At 38.1% G+C, this 16968-nt stretch overlaps 1 protein-coding gene across 1 annotated transcript; it reads right to left on the bottom strand.

The window, feature by feature from the left end:
* Positions 1–8185: 8185 nt before the first annotated feature.
* On the bottom strand, positions 8186–16921 carry LOC145495928 (vesicle transport through interaction with t-SNAREs homolog 1A-like). The gene is made up of 8 exons (XM_081475529.1): positions 16726–16921; positions 16552–16610; positions 15899–16009; positions 14461–14544; positions 13959–14043; positions 13546–13616; positions 13373–13434; positions 8186–12881 (listed from the first exon to the last, which is right to left on the bottom strand). Exons 1-8 carry the CDS (start codon positions 16817–16819, stop codon positions 12794–12796), a joined length of 654 nt encoding a protein of 217 aa, XP_081331655.1. The 5' UTR covers positions 16820–16921; the 3' UTR covers positions 8186–12793.
* Positions 16922–16968: the final 47 nt, after the last annotated feature.

Genomic DNA, 16968 nt, shown 5'->3' with positions numbered 1-16968 from the left:
TTGGCTATTCTTTCTGTTTCGTTCACAACAGGGCTATTTTGGGGTAGAGATCAGACTAAACGTTTAAAATTCGAGCCCACAAATATTTTCCTTAATTTTTTTTTTCTGAATTTCGAAAACAAGATGGCGTTGTTATAATTACGGCAAGTTACTCGATCTGAAAATGTACACTGTCCACATTAGCGTCACAGGAGATGCACTGTAATAATGCTAGCTTCAGGTTGAGTTGGAAATGCACAAAAGTTGATCCATATTGTACATGAATGTTTCATTTTGACAATGGGAAAAACAAAGAGTAATGGTCTGAAACAAATTTTCGCTATGGTCAGATTCAACGTTCTTATATGAAAACCTTCTAGATCTTTTGAAAATAAGGACTGCCGAACAGAATGAAGTGTCACTGTCACAGAGGAAAATTCCTTATTACACGAGATTTTAGCCAACAGCTTCTTTCGTGATTTTGGGAGAGTGATATTTTGCGACACGTGCCTTAATTTTCGCAAATGTGGACAACTTTGAATTTGTTTAATGCATTTCCTTTACAAATCAAGTCACTTTTTTTTCGCGACATCAAATTATCGCGATTCAAAATCGCAAAAAAATAGTTGTAAAACGTGGATGAATCACTATTAGAAAATTTTAATACACGCGATACCGTACTTTTTTTGCTAAATAAAAAACTGCCAGAACAGCTGGAGATATGTCGACCTCGTGATGGACAAAGATGTGAATAAAGTTCGTGTTTCATTTGATTTTCCTGTGCATTGCGCTAGAAAATGCTTCAGTGAAGACGATCTTTTCCCAGCCCGTTGCAGCTCAACCTTAGACACCGTTTATATCTGATATCTGATTTATTGTACGCTGCCTTATTGCAATATCTTCCGTTCTGCCGGAAAAGGCGGGTATAAAATCATTATCTGAGGCTGCTGTTTCGTCGTCTAAATTACGCTCACTGTTTAGTTAGTTTCCAGGAAAACTCACTAAGAAAAAATGATGCAAATAATTAATATATTGGGAGGTTTTCATGTTTTGTTGAATTAGCTATGGGTAGTACATTTTTCTTAGAATTTTTTTTATTTAAAAGCGCCAAGAACCGATTTTAGAGCTTAGCCTCCGGTGTGCTCTCTGACAAATGAAGTTAATACAATAATTCTTATGTTGCAAGTTTTCTTGAAACGAAACAAGTAATGCGGCAGAACTCCGCCTTTCGACCAGCCCCATTTATTAAATACGACTTCCTCGTTAATTACAGCCACATTGATGTGAAGTATATATGAAATATTTCACTCCTCACGGGAAGATATGAACTCAATTAATTGACCTCGCTCCCAATGTGTGGCTTCAAAGCTCAGTTAGTAGGGAATCGCACCGGTATCGCGGAGGTCACGGGTTCGAATCCCGTTGAAGCCCTGATTTTTTTCAGGCTTCTTCTTTCCAATGGCTTAAATTGGAAAATTTACTGCGATTATCATTCTTCACCTTCCTTCTTTCCTTCCTTCCTTTTACAGCCACATTATAGGCTCGGAGAAAGCTCTTAGTGGGCTAGTATCATATTTAGAGGTAGTTCTCCTGTAGAAAGCTTCGATTCAGTTGAAACGATCAAGACACAAACTATAAGTTAGGAAGGATAAGCTTTTCGCTCGCGCCGTGTACGCCAGTTTCATCCTTGACGCATTAGATCCCACATAAAAAAGTATGGCTTTTGATGTTAAATAAAATAAATAAACAAATTACAATTTTTAGAGGGGAAACCACATTAGCGTTAATTTGATTTCATGCAGGTCCTCTAACCTGGTTGAATTAGAATTTGGAGATGTTGGTTTTTGTGGGGGTAGGAAAACCGGGAAACCCAGAGAAAAACCCTCAGAGCTAGGCGACAACCAACAAACTCAACCCACAAATGGCGCTTGGCCGGAATCGAAACTGGGCCACATTGGTAGGAGGCGATCGAGCGTTTTCACCACTGCGCCAACCCTGCACCCCAAGAAACTGACAATTAACAACGCCACATTTGACGAAAAAATACTCTGACTTCTTAGCAAAACAACAACGACTTCCTAGTCGTTCAGTATTGCTCGCCATCTCTTAATACTGAGTGTACAGAATATTTCGTAATGTTCGTACGATACCAGTAAAACTGGTTACAAAATCACTAACAACAGATACCTGCTATTAAACAACAAATTAACGTTACCAATATAAATAATGAAAACGAACTTTAATTACCTGTCAGGCACATTGCGCAATCGGTACTATTAAAACTCTGAAAAAGAAATTAAAAAGTAACGAGACAAAGTATACTTGTTCGTGAAGTTCGAATTGTCAGCTCGCCATTCTGAGGCAGCGTCCACTGCACACTACTACACCGGAGAAATCGAAAACGCAGCCTTTTTTTCTACGGTTAAGTCTACCGTCCACACTAATCCGTCGCGAAAACGGAGCTTTTCGAAAACGCTCTTCAAACCAGAGGAATTTCAAACGCCATCTTTTCGTTTTATGTGTGGACGGAAAACATTTTGAAAACGGAGCTTTTCGAAAACGTACTACGATAATCATGTGATTTCCCTGACTGAATTTTCTTCAAACACAAATCCAAAATGACCGATGATTGTTGCGTTTTTAAATTCCTCCGGCGTAGTATGAATGTTTTCAGAGTAAAACCTCCGTTTTCAAATTCCTCCGGGCGGCGGCGTATTGTAGACGAGGCCGGATTCCGCGGTTCGTTGTGATTATCATGTAGATTCACTCCAACTCCAGACTTGCAATATCGATACATCACGCAGCTGTGGTTCAGATAGGTGATGAAAATAATAAAAAAAAATTACCAAGTTGCGGATATTTTTTTGATGTACCACATAATTCTCATAACTAAAGCGGGAGTCTGTATATGACTTCAAAATGGACAACTGATTTACTTTCTGATCGAGTGAAATCGTATCTGTCAGGGTAAATAACTAAACAGGTGCTAAACTCTTACGAGCGAATATTAAAATTAAAATGCACATGCGTTTTGAATCAGGAACTAAATTACATGAGTGATAAGTTAACTTTGATCGATGTTTATGCTGAAATATCGCGTTTAAATAAGTACACTTTTTTTTCATAAGAATATTGTTTTCCGGCTGAGGCTGAATGTTCTTATTTTTCTGCCGATTTTAGGTTGAACATCATTTTCATGTGAATATTCTTAGATTACAGGGTATGACATTTCTGTTTTCGAATGTATATGGTGCATGTCTAGCTAGCTGGTGTTTCATTTCATGTCTGTGATATGACGCACATAACTTCTAACATATGGCTGGTGCTGTTTTTGTTGGTGTTTGGCCAGTTATGCCATTTAGAGAAAGAAAGCATTTTATGCGGTTTAGTTAAAAACATACGATTGTATTGTATTTACAAATTTTCAACACACAAAATTACCTTCTTTCTAAAATCTCCGCGTCGGGTCTATTCTTAAAATATTCTTAAAATTTCGCAAATTTCAGCCTGTATCGTCTTTATAGCGGTAGGCGGTGTGATATGGTAAGGCCAGAACTAAGCCTAATATAGCTGCTCTATTATATTGTAATAGAAAGAGTATTCGCCAAAAAAGGCAACTGTAAAAAAATATCAGCTTAAATTGGGGAAAAGTAATGACTAAATCATTCAAAATTTTACCGGAGTTGTAACTCTGATTTCTTAATTGGCATTTTTCGCGAAATCAAATTTGATAAACGATACGCAATTAATAATAAATAATAATAATAATAATAAAAAAGGTTCTTATTGCGCATTTAAAATTCTCAATGCGCTTACAATTGCATATGATTAACAAGAATAAAAACCTAACTAAATTCACTATCATTCTGTATCCAGTTCTTCTTTCCCCAGATTTGTTCAATTTTTCTCTGTATAGTCTTTTTATCCAATTTATTCGTTACATTTGGTGGCCTTTGGCAATATGTTAAGGAAACTGAATACGAAATTTACGAGATTTTTCGATAATTAATCGTGCGCTATCCTCTTATACAGAGGAAATTCCTGAGTTTCATGGAGTGATACAGACTGCATTTTATCTAAACGTCGTTTTCAGTACAGTGTCCTTATTTTTACGGCTTGTCTGCAAACTTTGCTCAATTTATTTTTCTTGCCGTAAAGCGCGGTTTTTTCTTTGTATTTTAAAAGTGTCCGAGTTTCCCTGCGTCTTTGCTTGAGCTTCAATCACAACTGTTACCGTTTCCTAATTAACTAGTATTTGATTTTTCGGACCATTCCTGTCCTTAGCTTGCTGAAGTTATTTAATTTTTTTGCACGACCCCGTTAGGTCTCGTTAAGCTTCGTTAGTTACGTAATAAAAACTGCTTTTTGTAATTAGAGTCGACTGACATTGTTTTCTAAATAAACGTTGAATAGTTCAATAATTCAAAAACGGCGCGGAAAAATTTTATTATATTATCAACTTTTGATAAGCATGATAAGACACAACTTTTGCCAAAGTTTAAAAAAATTTTGTAGGTAGGGTTCAGAGCCACCTTAACTTTTCGAAAATTTAAGGTGGCTCTGAACCTCTCCTACACGTTTTTGAATTCTAAGCCTCTAAAGTTGTTATTAAGAGTGTGTTTAGGAGGTCATACTGTTGCTATGGTAACCTATTGCGTCACGAAAATGATAACAACGTATTTACCAATGATAGGGCAGTTTTTTGATGCCATGATTCTAGCATCAAGTGATAAAGAGTGGTTATTACAACCCATCAAAATCTAAGTGCTGGAAACTGTTTTGAGCCACCTTAATGCTCGAAGTTTGTCGATTAAACAGCTGTGTTTTCTTGATCGATCTTGTATTTCTCGCCAGCTACCTGAAGGCATTATACGAGTCCTAGTCTCCCTCTAGCGTATTTCTAACCTTGCATAACACGTTAAATCAGTTGCGGTCATCCATTATATTGAATTATGGAATGTTACGAAAAATTGTCCAAGTCTAGTTCTGGAACAATCTAGAACCGGAAGTCATTCAGCCGTGACCAATTTGTATCAGAACATTCCAGAACATTCTGATCCTTATGTAATTACTCAGATTAGAAACTGTGTCAAACCACTTAATTTAGCTCCTAATAAAAGTTTCTAGAACTATAAGCCTCATGTATATTAGGGCGAGAGTTTCTTCTGTAAGAGAGATTGATTCAAATTTGGAGAAGCTTCGTGCTGTAAATTTGCGAAGTTACCTTACGGAAATAAATTAGTTTGTTGTTGTTACCAGCGATCCTGAGTTCTGTCTGGAAACAATCCTGCTCTTCAACGATACTCGTAACATGGAAGCCCTGATAAAGTTCTTGGTCAGCCCTGGGGGATCAGTTTAAACCGGGAACGTGGAAATTAGGACTAACTCAAGACAATATCGGACGGCAGAATTGTGAGGTATTAGCACTAGATAAAGACGATATCGACCAATGATTGTAAGAGGTTTCCACTCCCGTAGGTATAATTGGACTTGATCAAGAAAATGTCGGACCACAGAATTGTGAGTGGTTTTCATCCCCGTTGGTATTTTTAAAAACCGTCCGCCTGTTTGCTCAACTTTCAAGAGCAGTGGCTAATTCCGTCTGTTGCTTGTTTTAATTGAATGCCTTAGCTTTCTTTTCTGGTCGCCAGGCCGCAGTTTACATCCAGCAGTTATTGCGGTTTCCCTAACTTAAAGGTAATGAATGGACTGGAACAATCTGAATTGCCGTCCTCAAGTACTTCTCAATTAGTACAAGAGCCAAGGAAAATTTGACCCCCAGAAGTATAAAACCACATAATTTATCTTAATTAACGGTATTTATTTTGAGGGTAAATGCACTGTTATCGAGAATACGCAGACTTAAAAGCTTTAAATCAAAATAATTCCGAGATGTGAAAACACCCAATGAGCTAATTACAGATGATTACTTTCAAGGGGTCGTTACTTTCGGGGGGTCGTTGCTCGTTGCTTTCGAGGGATCGTTAATTTCGGAGGGTCGCTCGTTATTTTCGAGGGGTCGTTACTTTCACACGAAGAGTCGTTACTTTCGAGGGATCGTTATTTTCGAGGGGTCGTTGCTCGTTATTTTCGGGGGGTCGTTATATGAAAGCACTCTACGTCACGGTTGCATTAAGCAATTAGATTATGAGCTCGAGATTTCTATCACGCATAGAAATCGAGAGCGAATAATCAATTGTCTTAGGTAAATCTACTTGTCGTTCAAGGCTTTATCTAAATCCGCTTCATAGACACCTCGAAAATGCAAAGAAGTGGCTGTCATAACTTTCACCTGACTACTGATTGGAAAAACATATGAATATACTATATCGAATCTGGGTCTCACTATTTTAGGGGAGGGGGGAAGGGGGTGTTAGGGGTGAGCTCGCTACTTTCGGGATTTTTTTAAGGGCCATAATTTTTTGACGTTACTTTCGTGGAGTCACTGAAGAGATTAAGCATGACGTTAAGTCAAACAGCAACGGCAAAAATGAAACTTTTGCCGTCTGTTCTCAGCTGCCTGTACAGTAAAGCGAAAATATTTGTATTTGCGGTGAATAGTAGGAGACATGTTTCTATTCTGTGTGATTTATTTAAGGATTAAAAGAAAAGAATAAAGATCAAGAGGTAATCTTTGCCGTTTGTCGTCTGCCGTTAAACTCTCCGCTACTTTCGGAGGGTCGTTACTTTCGGGAAGATTATGGTAAATCAGAAGCGAACTACAACCACGAAGATAGCGATTGGCACGTTATACGGGCGAAATATTGCAAGCATAAAGTAACGGTGTAGGTGGAGCATCGAGAATCTTGCCAGCACAACAGTACCATTTTGCCATAAAACAATTAGTTCTTATAATTAGAACTATTTTAGCTGTCCATTTATTTTGAAAAACTTGTAAAATCGCAAGCCATCTTATAGTTCTATACAGGTTTTTGTTTTGTGTTTGTTGTAAAACACATGTGACTTGTTCTCAAGGTCATTCTCAGTTTGATTGTAGTATCGGTTTTTTTTTTCAATTTTTTTTTTTTTTTTTTTTTGCACTTTTGAATTACTATTATGTTTATTTCGCGGTAGCAAGAGGGCTAGGAAAAGAATTTTACGTAGGCATAGTTACGAGCATAATAGTTACAGGCGAGCATATTTAGGAGTTCTCTAGCCCACTTTAATTTTGGGCGTAGTACGGTGCTCTAATGCAGTCAAACCTCTGGTTGCCACCACCTCTCGTAATTGACCACCTCTCCTCAGCGACCAGTTTTCTAAAATACCAAAATTTTCCCAGTCAAATCACTATATTTGGAACCTCTTGTAAGCGACCACCTCTCGTATAAAGCGACCGCGACCACTTTCGGAGCTGAAAGTTTGACATTTTCTTTTGTTTGTAACCTTCCGCAAACGACCACTTAACAGATAATAGAGCGGAAATTGGATGATAAGGTGTGGTAGTATTATCGCATTTCTGGATAGTACAAGAGACGGAAATTTCTCGATGGGAAATATCGGATTTTTTTCTCGAAATTGACTTTTCGCCGGAATAAAACATTTAAAACATGGGGTAAGTCTCTGCAGTTACCATATGCTAGTGAGGCAAAATTTTGACCCAATATGGTCTCAGCTCTCGTAAGCGACCACCTAGGCTTAACATAATAGGTGGTCGCTTACGGGAGGTTCAACTGTACTTGATTTTAGAACATAGGGTGACAACTCGTAAGGCATCATTCGTGATCATTCTTATTAAATTTGGTTTTCTTCCTGATAAGTTAAAAAGAGGCCATACTTTCGCTGATGAATTCCTTTTTGACAAAACTTTAAAGCCTGGCCAAGCAGAATCGTTTTGAGACTCCGGTTGTCCAGGCCATTCAGCTCGCACGAATGAATCCTGCGCACAAAATTCGTTGCGAATCTTCAAGTGGTTCACTTTGCGATACGTCGTTAATTCGCTTTCCCTGGAAGTCGCGCAAAGCTATTCATGTGAACATAACATTTTTTCCATATCTGTATTGGAGAAGGTACCCTTCTTGATGCTATCCTTCCAATAGAATATACCTTTGAAGATTAAAAAAAAGTAGAAAATGGCGTTTTATAGCTTTGTTCCTAGCTTAGAGAGGAAGAGTCCACGCACTTTAACAAATCTTGTCAGGGTTTTAGGATGCTAAAGTTGGGGATAAATTTTCGGATTTGAAATCACGAATAAAATTTGTTTATGATCTGAAATTAATCGGGGAGCGGGAATCTAAATATTCAGTATAGATTTTCATTGAATTAAAACAAAATGGTTTGATTCTAGACGAATATGGGGTGGGTGAAAGACTATAACAGACGTATTTCACGGGACTTAGTAATCAGACGTTATTTTGAAGTCATTCCTGTCATGCAAAATTTCTGTTCAAAAACAAATAACCCTGCAAATATTAAAGTTACCGCATATACCATTACAGCACCTTTAGAGGTGTCTCGCGTCCAAGGGATGTAGCGCGTCCGGTTTAAACTGTAGATACCTAAACCCCTGTATCAAATTAAGCTTACAGAGCTGGCTATCACCCTATACCAAGAATTTTGAAATAAAATGAATTGTCGAATTTTTCACGACCTTTAAATGCGAATGTCCCAATCATCATATGGGTCCCTTATGAAAGCTACGAGTCAAAGGGATTTTGTTCGTTTGCCCTCAAATTTGGACAGTAGCTAGTTTGACATACACAGTAAAACCCTGTCTACGAATTGTTGATTTCCAAATATTTTTTTCTCCGAGAGCAATTTTTGTACAGTCACTCCATATTTTGTTAACCCTATTTCGAAAATGTTCTGTAACTTTTCACTGAAATTGAGCATAGAAAATCGCAAACACGAGTTTTTAACGCTTTGGGTCCAGAAACTGAAGGACAAATTAAAAATGCGGAAAAAAACATTTCATTTTTGTCCGTTGAAGACAGCAGACTGGTTGTTGAAAGCTCACAATTTTATACAATTTTACCAGAGAACGTTTTTTTACCTCTTTTAAAATTCGCTTTGACTTTTAGCTTTCAAAAGGTGATTCGGACGCTCGCATTTAGAGGTCGCAAAAAATGCGAAAATTCTTTTTATTTCAAAATTCTTGGTATAGTGTAAAAGTCAGCTCTTTAAGCTTTAATTCGACATGGAGGTTTTAGGTATCTACAGTTTAAACCAGACGCGCTACATCGCTTGGACGTGAGACACCTCCAAAGGTATATGGTACCCTTAATTCACGGAGCTGAAAAAGAAACAAACCGAGATTGATTTTGACTTTTAGTGGGAAAACCAAAAAAAAAAAAATCAAGTAGTTATATTTGAGTTTCACTTGAGAATAAAAACCTGACTTTACAAGACGTTCCCAGTCTATTTCTTTTCGTTCTTGGGGTTACAAGCCGTGCCATATTCATTTCAATTCGTTGAATAAATACATATAAAATAACAACTGGCAAACCAGCTCTGAAATGTCAACATTTCGCCTGCGTAACAGACACACGTGCACGTGTAATATCGGATCGTCAGTTGCGCCCTCGCGCGACAAAAAACCTAGCGATTATTTATAACAGCGACTCATCCCCACCGCTCCCAGCCCCTGTACATGTAAACCTCAATTTAGCCACAAAATTAACGCCGTGGTTCGTGATAGTTGATTCTCCGCTAACTATCATGAATTATCATACGCGAGGTCAAACGGTCCTGGGTAGTACAAGAGACGGAAATTGCTCAATGGGAAGCAGCGGATTTTTCTCGAAATTGACTTTTCCCAAGAATAAAACACTTAAAACATGGGGTAACCTCTCTGTAGTTACCATATGCCAATGAGACCAAATTTTGACCCAATATGGTTTAAGTGCTCGTGAGCGACCACCTAGGCTTGACATTTTGGGTGGTCGCTTACGGGAGGTTCCACTATATACTGGTATGTACGTGTCACTAGTCAGGATATGATACCTGAATTCTTTAATCAGAGCATATTTATGTCTCTAGTCTGCTATATAACAAGGTCAGCGATACTCTGAAATCGGTTTTTACTTTTGGTCTGACAAAGTCTCTACAGTGAAATAAATTTACAAATCTGATGCAGGTTTTGTCTATCAGTAAGTTAATCAAAGGCTCAATTCCCGCTGTTCTCTTGAGACCAAACTTCAGTCGTTTCTTCTCAAGACGACTGTGCGCACGCTCAATTTTCTGAACAACAGACGCTCTCATCCCCAGAGACCACGATCCTTTGAGTCAGCAACAAGAATCGCGATAGCTACGTCATGTTCAAGAATCACAACCTCTGACCTAATCGCGTCACCAGAACCCGCGCGTTTTCGGTGACTGAAAACACTCAACGGCTCTGAAGGTAATCAAAATCCGAAACCAGAAAATCCTGTTTCCCGTTTGATTGTGCGCAGGCGATCAAGTTGAATAAAGGTTTTAGATTGTGTGTAGAGAGGGTAACCGCTGTGACTAATGCTGGTTCCCCCGTCCACACTACGCCGGAGAAATTCAAAACGGCGTTTTCACTCTGAAAACGCAAGAATTGTTTTCCGACCACACTACGCCGGAGGAATTTGAAAACGCGACAATCACAAGAATTTTTGATTTGTATTCGAGGAACACTTGGGCAGGGAAATCACGTGATTATCCCGCGCGATCGTCTTCCAAAAGCTTCTTTTTCAGAATGTTTTCCGTCCACACTGAAACGCAAAGTGGGCATTTTTTCAAATCCTTCCGGTTTAAAGAGCGTTTTCGAAAAGCTCCGTTTTCCTGATGGACTAATGTGGACGGTAGGCCTAACGGTAGAAATAAAGCGTTTTCAAATTCCTCCGGCGTGGTGTGGATGGGTCCTTGTTGGAGCTTCTGGAACAAGATTGTTAGACCCACCCAGTACCCAGAAGTCGCGATTCTTGATGCTGACCAAAAGGATGGCAGCCTCTGGTGACAAGAATGAACAGCACTTAGTAACCTAACCTCCCGTGAAGTCATGAAGGAGTTCTGCGTAGGAAGGTAATGGTAACTAAGCCTAAGTTAGCCAGTGAAACAACAAAACTTTCAGGGAATCAAGACCAAAGCAAGCATAAATAACTTGCTTATCCTACATATACATCTAATATATAATTCCACTAAATAAATTTCATTATTTGAACCTGACTGACTGGAGTTGGATAATAATATTTGTTAAAAACCGGATCATTAGATAATGTAATTTGAGAGTTTTCATTGGCTTAGCCATCATGGGTTATGAGCCATTACACCATGCTCTGCAAACATAGTAAGCCTACGTGCAATTTTTCTGCCGATTTTAGCTTTATTTTAGTCTAGTTTTCTGTAATTTGGAGGCGTTTTTAATAAAACAATTATTCCACTTGCGCTTGTTGGATATGAGATGATTACAGCTAACTCAGTGCTATGCACCTCATTGGCTATCTATCATCTCATATCCAACACACGATCATGGAATAATTGATATGTAGACTTGGCATAATTCTCAGATCAAAGTTACACGATATTTAAAATAATTTTGACACCAAATAGTGCAGATATTAAAGATTGCTTGAACTTATGCATATTATTGCAAAAAGCCGGGAAATACCCTCAGGTTTTGTTCATGAACATTATCTGTTCTATGAAGTCACTCTCAAACTTGTGAATTGTAGGAAACAGGTGACATACCAGGACAAACATCTGTGTATATTAAATATACACAGATGTTTGCCCTTGTATGTTACCTGTCAGAAATTTTCTGACAACTAGTGGGGAGACAAGTGGAATTATTTTCTATCAATATTTTCATGCCTTCCTGTTTGTGAGATCTCGCCAAAGCTGTGTAATATAGTAATTAATGATAATTCTGTTAATATTATGCTAGTTTGTTCAAAACATTAAGTTCTATTCAATTGAACAATTTATGCACAAGATGTGAATTTTGGTAAAACATAACTCAGATATCTCCCATCTTTGGCTTATCACATGTTTAGGGCAACTGAGCTGTAGGAAATATCTACTGAATTGCACATTTCAAGGAAATATCCATACCCGCTCCAAAATGGTTATTGGAATCTCCAAGGAAGAGATGGGTAATGGGAATCTTGAGAGGGGTGCAATGGGAGTTTTAACACTCCAAAGATTCCCTGGGAGGGGTGTGGATATTTCCTAAAGTATTTTGACAGGGGTAGGATGGGAGTTTAACCAGGGTCATAGCTAAGCGCTGGCTGCCAGCGAAATTCGCCGGCTGAGAAAGAGGTGATTGCCAGCTAGATTTTGGTGGGCGATCACTCGGTACAGGACAACAAATGGTTTTTAGGTTACATACGTACAATCATTGGATATCTGAACCATATTGAAGCGTCTAAATGAAAAGTGTTGAATGAATTCCTGACTACCTTGAGTATCTGTGCCACTACGATGGGTAAAGCAATTGAAATAAAATCTTGTTTTGAGCGCTTGTTTAGCATGTTCTCTTTCTGTGTACTGCCTCTGCCATCTTGTAAACACAAAGCTTGGTAGCCCCACATTCAAGATGTTGCAAAAGATTGGGGACAAAAATTTTGTTTCAGGTCTCTCATGAAAAACGGTGACTGGCTCAATGAAAATCTTAGCCGGGAGACTATTATCTTAGCTACAACCCTGGTTTAACCCTCCAAGAAAAGGCCCTGCCAGGATATTTCTGGAGCAACCCGTCATAATAACATAGTTAGAGTAGAATGTAATGGAATCAACTTGGTTTCTTCATTCTTGCAATATCAGTTGTTGTTTGTGACCACACTCAGTCAATTTACTATACATCAAATTAATTGGCAAAGATGTGATTATAACAGGTGAATATGACTGACTGACATTATTTGACAGCATAGTATATGATAAGTCCAATAACTCCCAGTATCGCAAGGCAAATGACAGCCATTATTATCCTGTTCTGGATTATCCTGAAAATATGTCAAATAAAAATATTATTACATATGGTAAATAATGAGCAGTTCAAGTAAAAAACAAATTTGCCCATCTGAAAAAGAAACATCCCAAGTGTGTGCTAAAGCTTTCAAAATGTCTAAACCCAACAATGTCAGCAGAATTAACAGAAGAGTACCACAGAGATAGTGGGACATGGTGGCTCAACTCCAGATTGAGCAGTCCGAGTTTGAGCTCTGGCCAGGATACATTGTGTTGTGTTCTTGGGCAAGACACTTAACTCTCACAGTGCCTCTCAGGTGTACAAATGGGTAGCAGCAAATTTAATGCTGGAGGTAACCTTGCAATGGACTAGCATCTCATCCAGGGAGAGTAGAAACATTCCTAGTCACTTCATGCTACAGAAACCAGGATAAGCTCCAGCCTGATGGGCCACTTGGCTCATGTGCAGAATTTACCTACTTCAGAGAGACAAAGGATAAGCATGAAGTAATATGCATATGTGTACCTTCTCATCATTCCTGTTAAAATCCTAGAGCTTTTTGACAGGTTCTTGTCGGTTCCCCTTGTCTGCAAGGACAATGAAAAAATGAATACTGATAGCAATTTAACTCAACTTTGAATCAGACTAATATTTTCTGACATTCTGATTCCAGTTAAAATTAATCCTAGAGGACTTACTCTTTCTCTTGCTCGCTCTATGACTTCTCTGTCTCTGTGTAAATTATTCATAATGTCAACTCCTATTTGTTCTGAAATAACAATAAAAATCATGCACTTCAGAAGCTGAAAGTACAAGTTTCTGGCTTGAGACAGAAATTTGATCACACTAATGTATGGCAATGAGTTTAAATTTAGTATTACACAGCATCTAATTATAAAATGTGAAACTTGAAATGTGAAGTGTAAAGCCCAAAATAGTAAGTGTCTGAAATATGAATTGAGAAATGTGAAATGCAAAGTGTAAGGTGTAAAGTGTGACGTGTGAGGTATGAGGTGTGAAATATGAATGTAAATTTCGAAATATTGCATGAAAAGATACAGAAGAACAGCACCAAGGTAAAATCCAACATTCGCATCTACAACAGCCTTACCTGTCTCCACACACATTTTATAACCTTCCTCTAGTTGTCTTCCAGACCGTTCCACTCTTTCAGTATTGTCCAACAATCTGGCCCTCTATGTAGAATATCATGGATGATACAATAAACCAAGGCAAGTTAGAAACTTAAAAGTCTCTAAACAGGTTTTTATCACTCATTGTAAGATCAAAGGGTGTGTACAGTACACCCTGTTTCAAACACTATATAGAATCCTGTAAGATCTTATAGAATTCTTTTATTATGAACTAAATAGAAATAGGACCTTACTAGCTTAACTCACAAAAAAGTGGTGCAATGGGAACTAATCAGAATTGAGAATTTTGTGATAGATTTGACTAAGAAAGTTATCATGCTGTAAGCTCAGCAGATTTTGAAATCATTCACCCTATTCACTACTTTATGATTTGTACTCCATTCAACCTCATTACTAAATAATTATCCTGGATCAACTGTAGAGAAATAAAGTTTTTCGTCAGTGCAAGCAAAAACCTACCTGATCTTCAGAGCTATGAGAATCTTCACCACCAAGCAATTCATTTCTACCTTCCTGATCAGAAAATGCAACTCTAGCTTTTTTCTGCAAGTTAAGAAAACAACATGTACATGTGTACAGCTTGTAATAACTTGAAGTTATTTAAACACAGACACAAACCTGCCAACTCTTTCAGATAAATTCCAATCTCCGGGACTCTTAGATGGGTCGTCAAACTCTCTTATATATGCTATGGTTAAATTTACCGGGGCTCAATTTTATGGGATTCTGGTAGGGGGTAGGGTTGGGTTTGGGACTAAAGGGGTGGGGTTGGGTTAGTGACTAAGGGGGGTAAGGTAGGGTAGGGGACTGAGGGAGGAGGGTACTGTGAAAAAAGTGAAAAAGTAACAAACTAGGTAAAAATTGAACCACAACATGATTTTGAATATGAAATTTATTGGTACTCTCATTACTTTGTTGGAGAGGCAGATTAATTTTGTTCACCTCCAAATTGCAGGTAATCAATTGCAGGCCCCTCACGAAACTGTGAATGAATCAACAAGTTCGCTCAAAATTTCAAGACCTGCTTCTGCAGCCAACTTGTAAAACCAAAACATATGGCGATAGAGCTCTTTCTGTATGCACTCTGAAGATTTGGAACACTGATCATTTGGAAATACGTTGATCCAGTACAGTTATATTATCAAAGAAAAAACTCAAGACCTTCCTTTTTACTAAACTTATTAAGAGTAACTCTTTATTATATTTTCAGTTTTTTTATTATGTATTTTGCTAGTTTTTTAGCTTTAAAGTTTCTTAGAATAAAATTGTAGTTTTTAGGAATAGTTTTGTCAAGTGCCTTGGGCAACACAATTATAACAACTGCAACAACACAATTATCAGATGCATATTGTTTGGGTGTAAAATCCTGGGGATGGGGACTCCCAATTAAGAAGGTCGGGGATGCTCATCAGAAAATTTGAATTAAACCCCTAAAGGAGACCAATCTGGGTGTGGTTCGAGCTTCATTTCACCAAAAAGATACTTCTCTAAACAGAATAGGCTCTATCACGAAGCGCTGTTCGGGAAGGACCCCACGCTAGTAGACCAGACTCGAGAGAGTGACAGAAACCAAGCCTAAAAACGGAAATGAGTGTTTTTTAATTGCCGTCTCTTCATGTGCACCCTAAAAGATACTTTGACAGCTAAAACAGTAGAACTTTGCGTTTCGTCCTGAACACTCTAAGTGAGACCAAACACCTTAATTAAAACCTCTAGGTGAGATGACGAGTATCCCCGGCTTTTTCAAATAGGAGTCTCCCCCCTGGGGTAAAATCATGGCATTAATTCCACCTCTCGATCTTTTCCTCCCCGAGATAATCTCACCACCTCACCCCTGGGCTATAATCCGTAACCATATGAGACAATTTGTAATATTCAAGTTCAAGTCCTCTCTTACCAAATCCTGTTCAAATCTCTGCATTTCATTGTTGTAAGCTTTGAGCCTGTGCCCCAATTTTGATTTCTCTTCTCCCGAAACTTCTCTCACTTCTAGCTCCATTTGTTCAATCTAGTGAGGGAAAAAAATCACTCTTAAGCACGAAATGCTTGTGAAGATACTGTGACTAGACTGGTGTTGAGACTAATCTGACTTCTGAGCACAGCATCTCAAGCTTATGACAGACCATGATCACAAGCTATGTTCACACTAGTTTTCATGTGACACTAGTTGTCAAGTGTGAACACGGTGTAGACTTTATAGTGCCAACATATTCTGTCACTTGTTTTCTTTACCTTCACACCATTTTCTTAAATTTGCTTCTTGTTTACAACAATCATTATGATATTCATTTTGAGAATTATAGAAAATAGTTGTCGTACTATAAAAAGCTGTCTTCTGACAGATGCAAATTTTGGGCATTTTTTGAGTCTGGAATTTCGAAATTCTAAAATTAAAAATTGCTCTTCTGCGACAGAAAAAAAAAATCGAAAATACAGGATTAAAAAGGGGTATTAAAGAGAACTGAATAACACACTCCAAGAAGATCAATTCGAACTTATGGTAATTGGATTTCCATCAATTTTGACACAATAAAGCAAGTTTTCCCTTACCAATTCTCTAGCTTCGTCGAAACATCTTTCCACATCACTAACCGCGCTTTGTTTGGCAGCTGCAAATAAAATAAAACTTTTTTTTTCAATATCAACGGAGTTAGAATATGCCAACAGTGGAAAACGACCGAAAATGACAAATTAAAGTCTATTGAAATTGATCGCCAAACTGACATCCGTGAAGATTGGGAATCTTGCATATCCTTGCGGTGATTTCTGCGCTAATATTGCCAAACTGTTGCTCGTAATGATTGAATAAGTCAGTCATCGTTAAAGACAATATTCTAAAATTCTAAATCGTCGTTTTTCGTTATAGATCACCGTAAACTACGAAGAATATTCAAGGAAATCTCAACATCCACCATTGTTTTTTCAACTCATACCATGTTCCAGTCTCCCTTCCCGTCTACCTCGGTC

The sequence above is a fragment of the Orbicella franksi genome, chromosome 8 (genome assembly GCF_964199315.1).
Source record: "Orbicella franksi chromosome 8, jaOrbFran1.1, whole genome shotgun sequence".
NCBI classification, from domain to species: Eukaryota; Metazoa; Cnidaria; class Anthozoa; order Scleractinia; family Merulinidae; genus Orbicella; species Orbicella franksi.
Note: the sequence above shows the minus strand (reverse complement) of the source record. Positions and strands in the feature narration are given on the sequence as shown.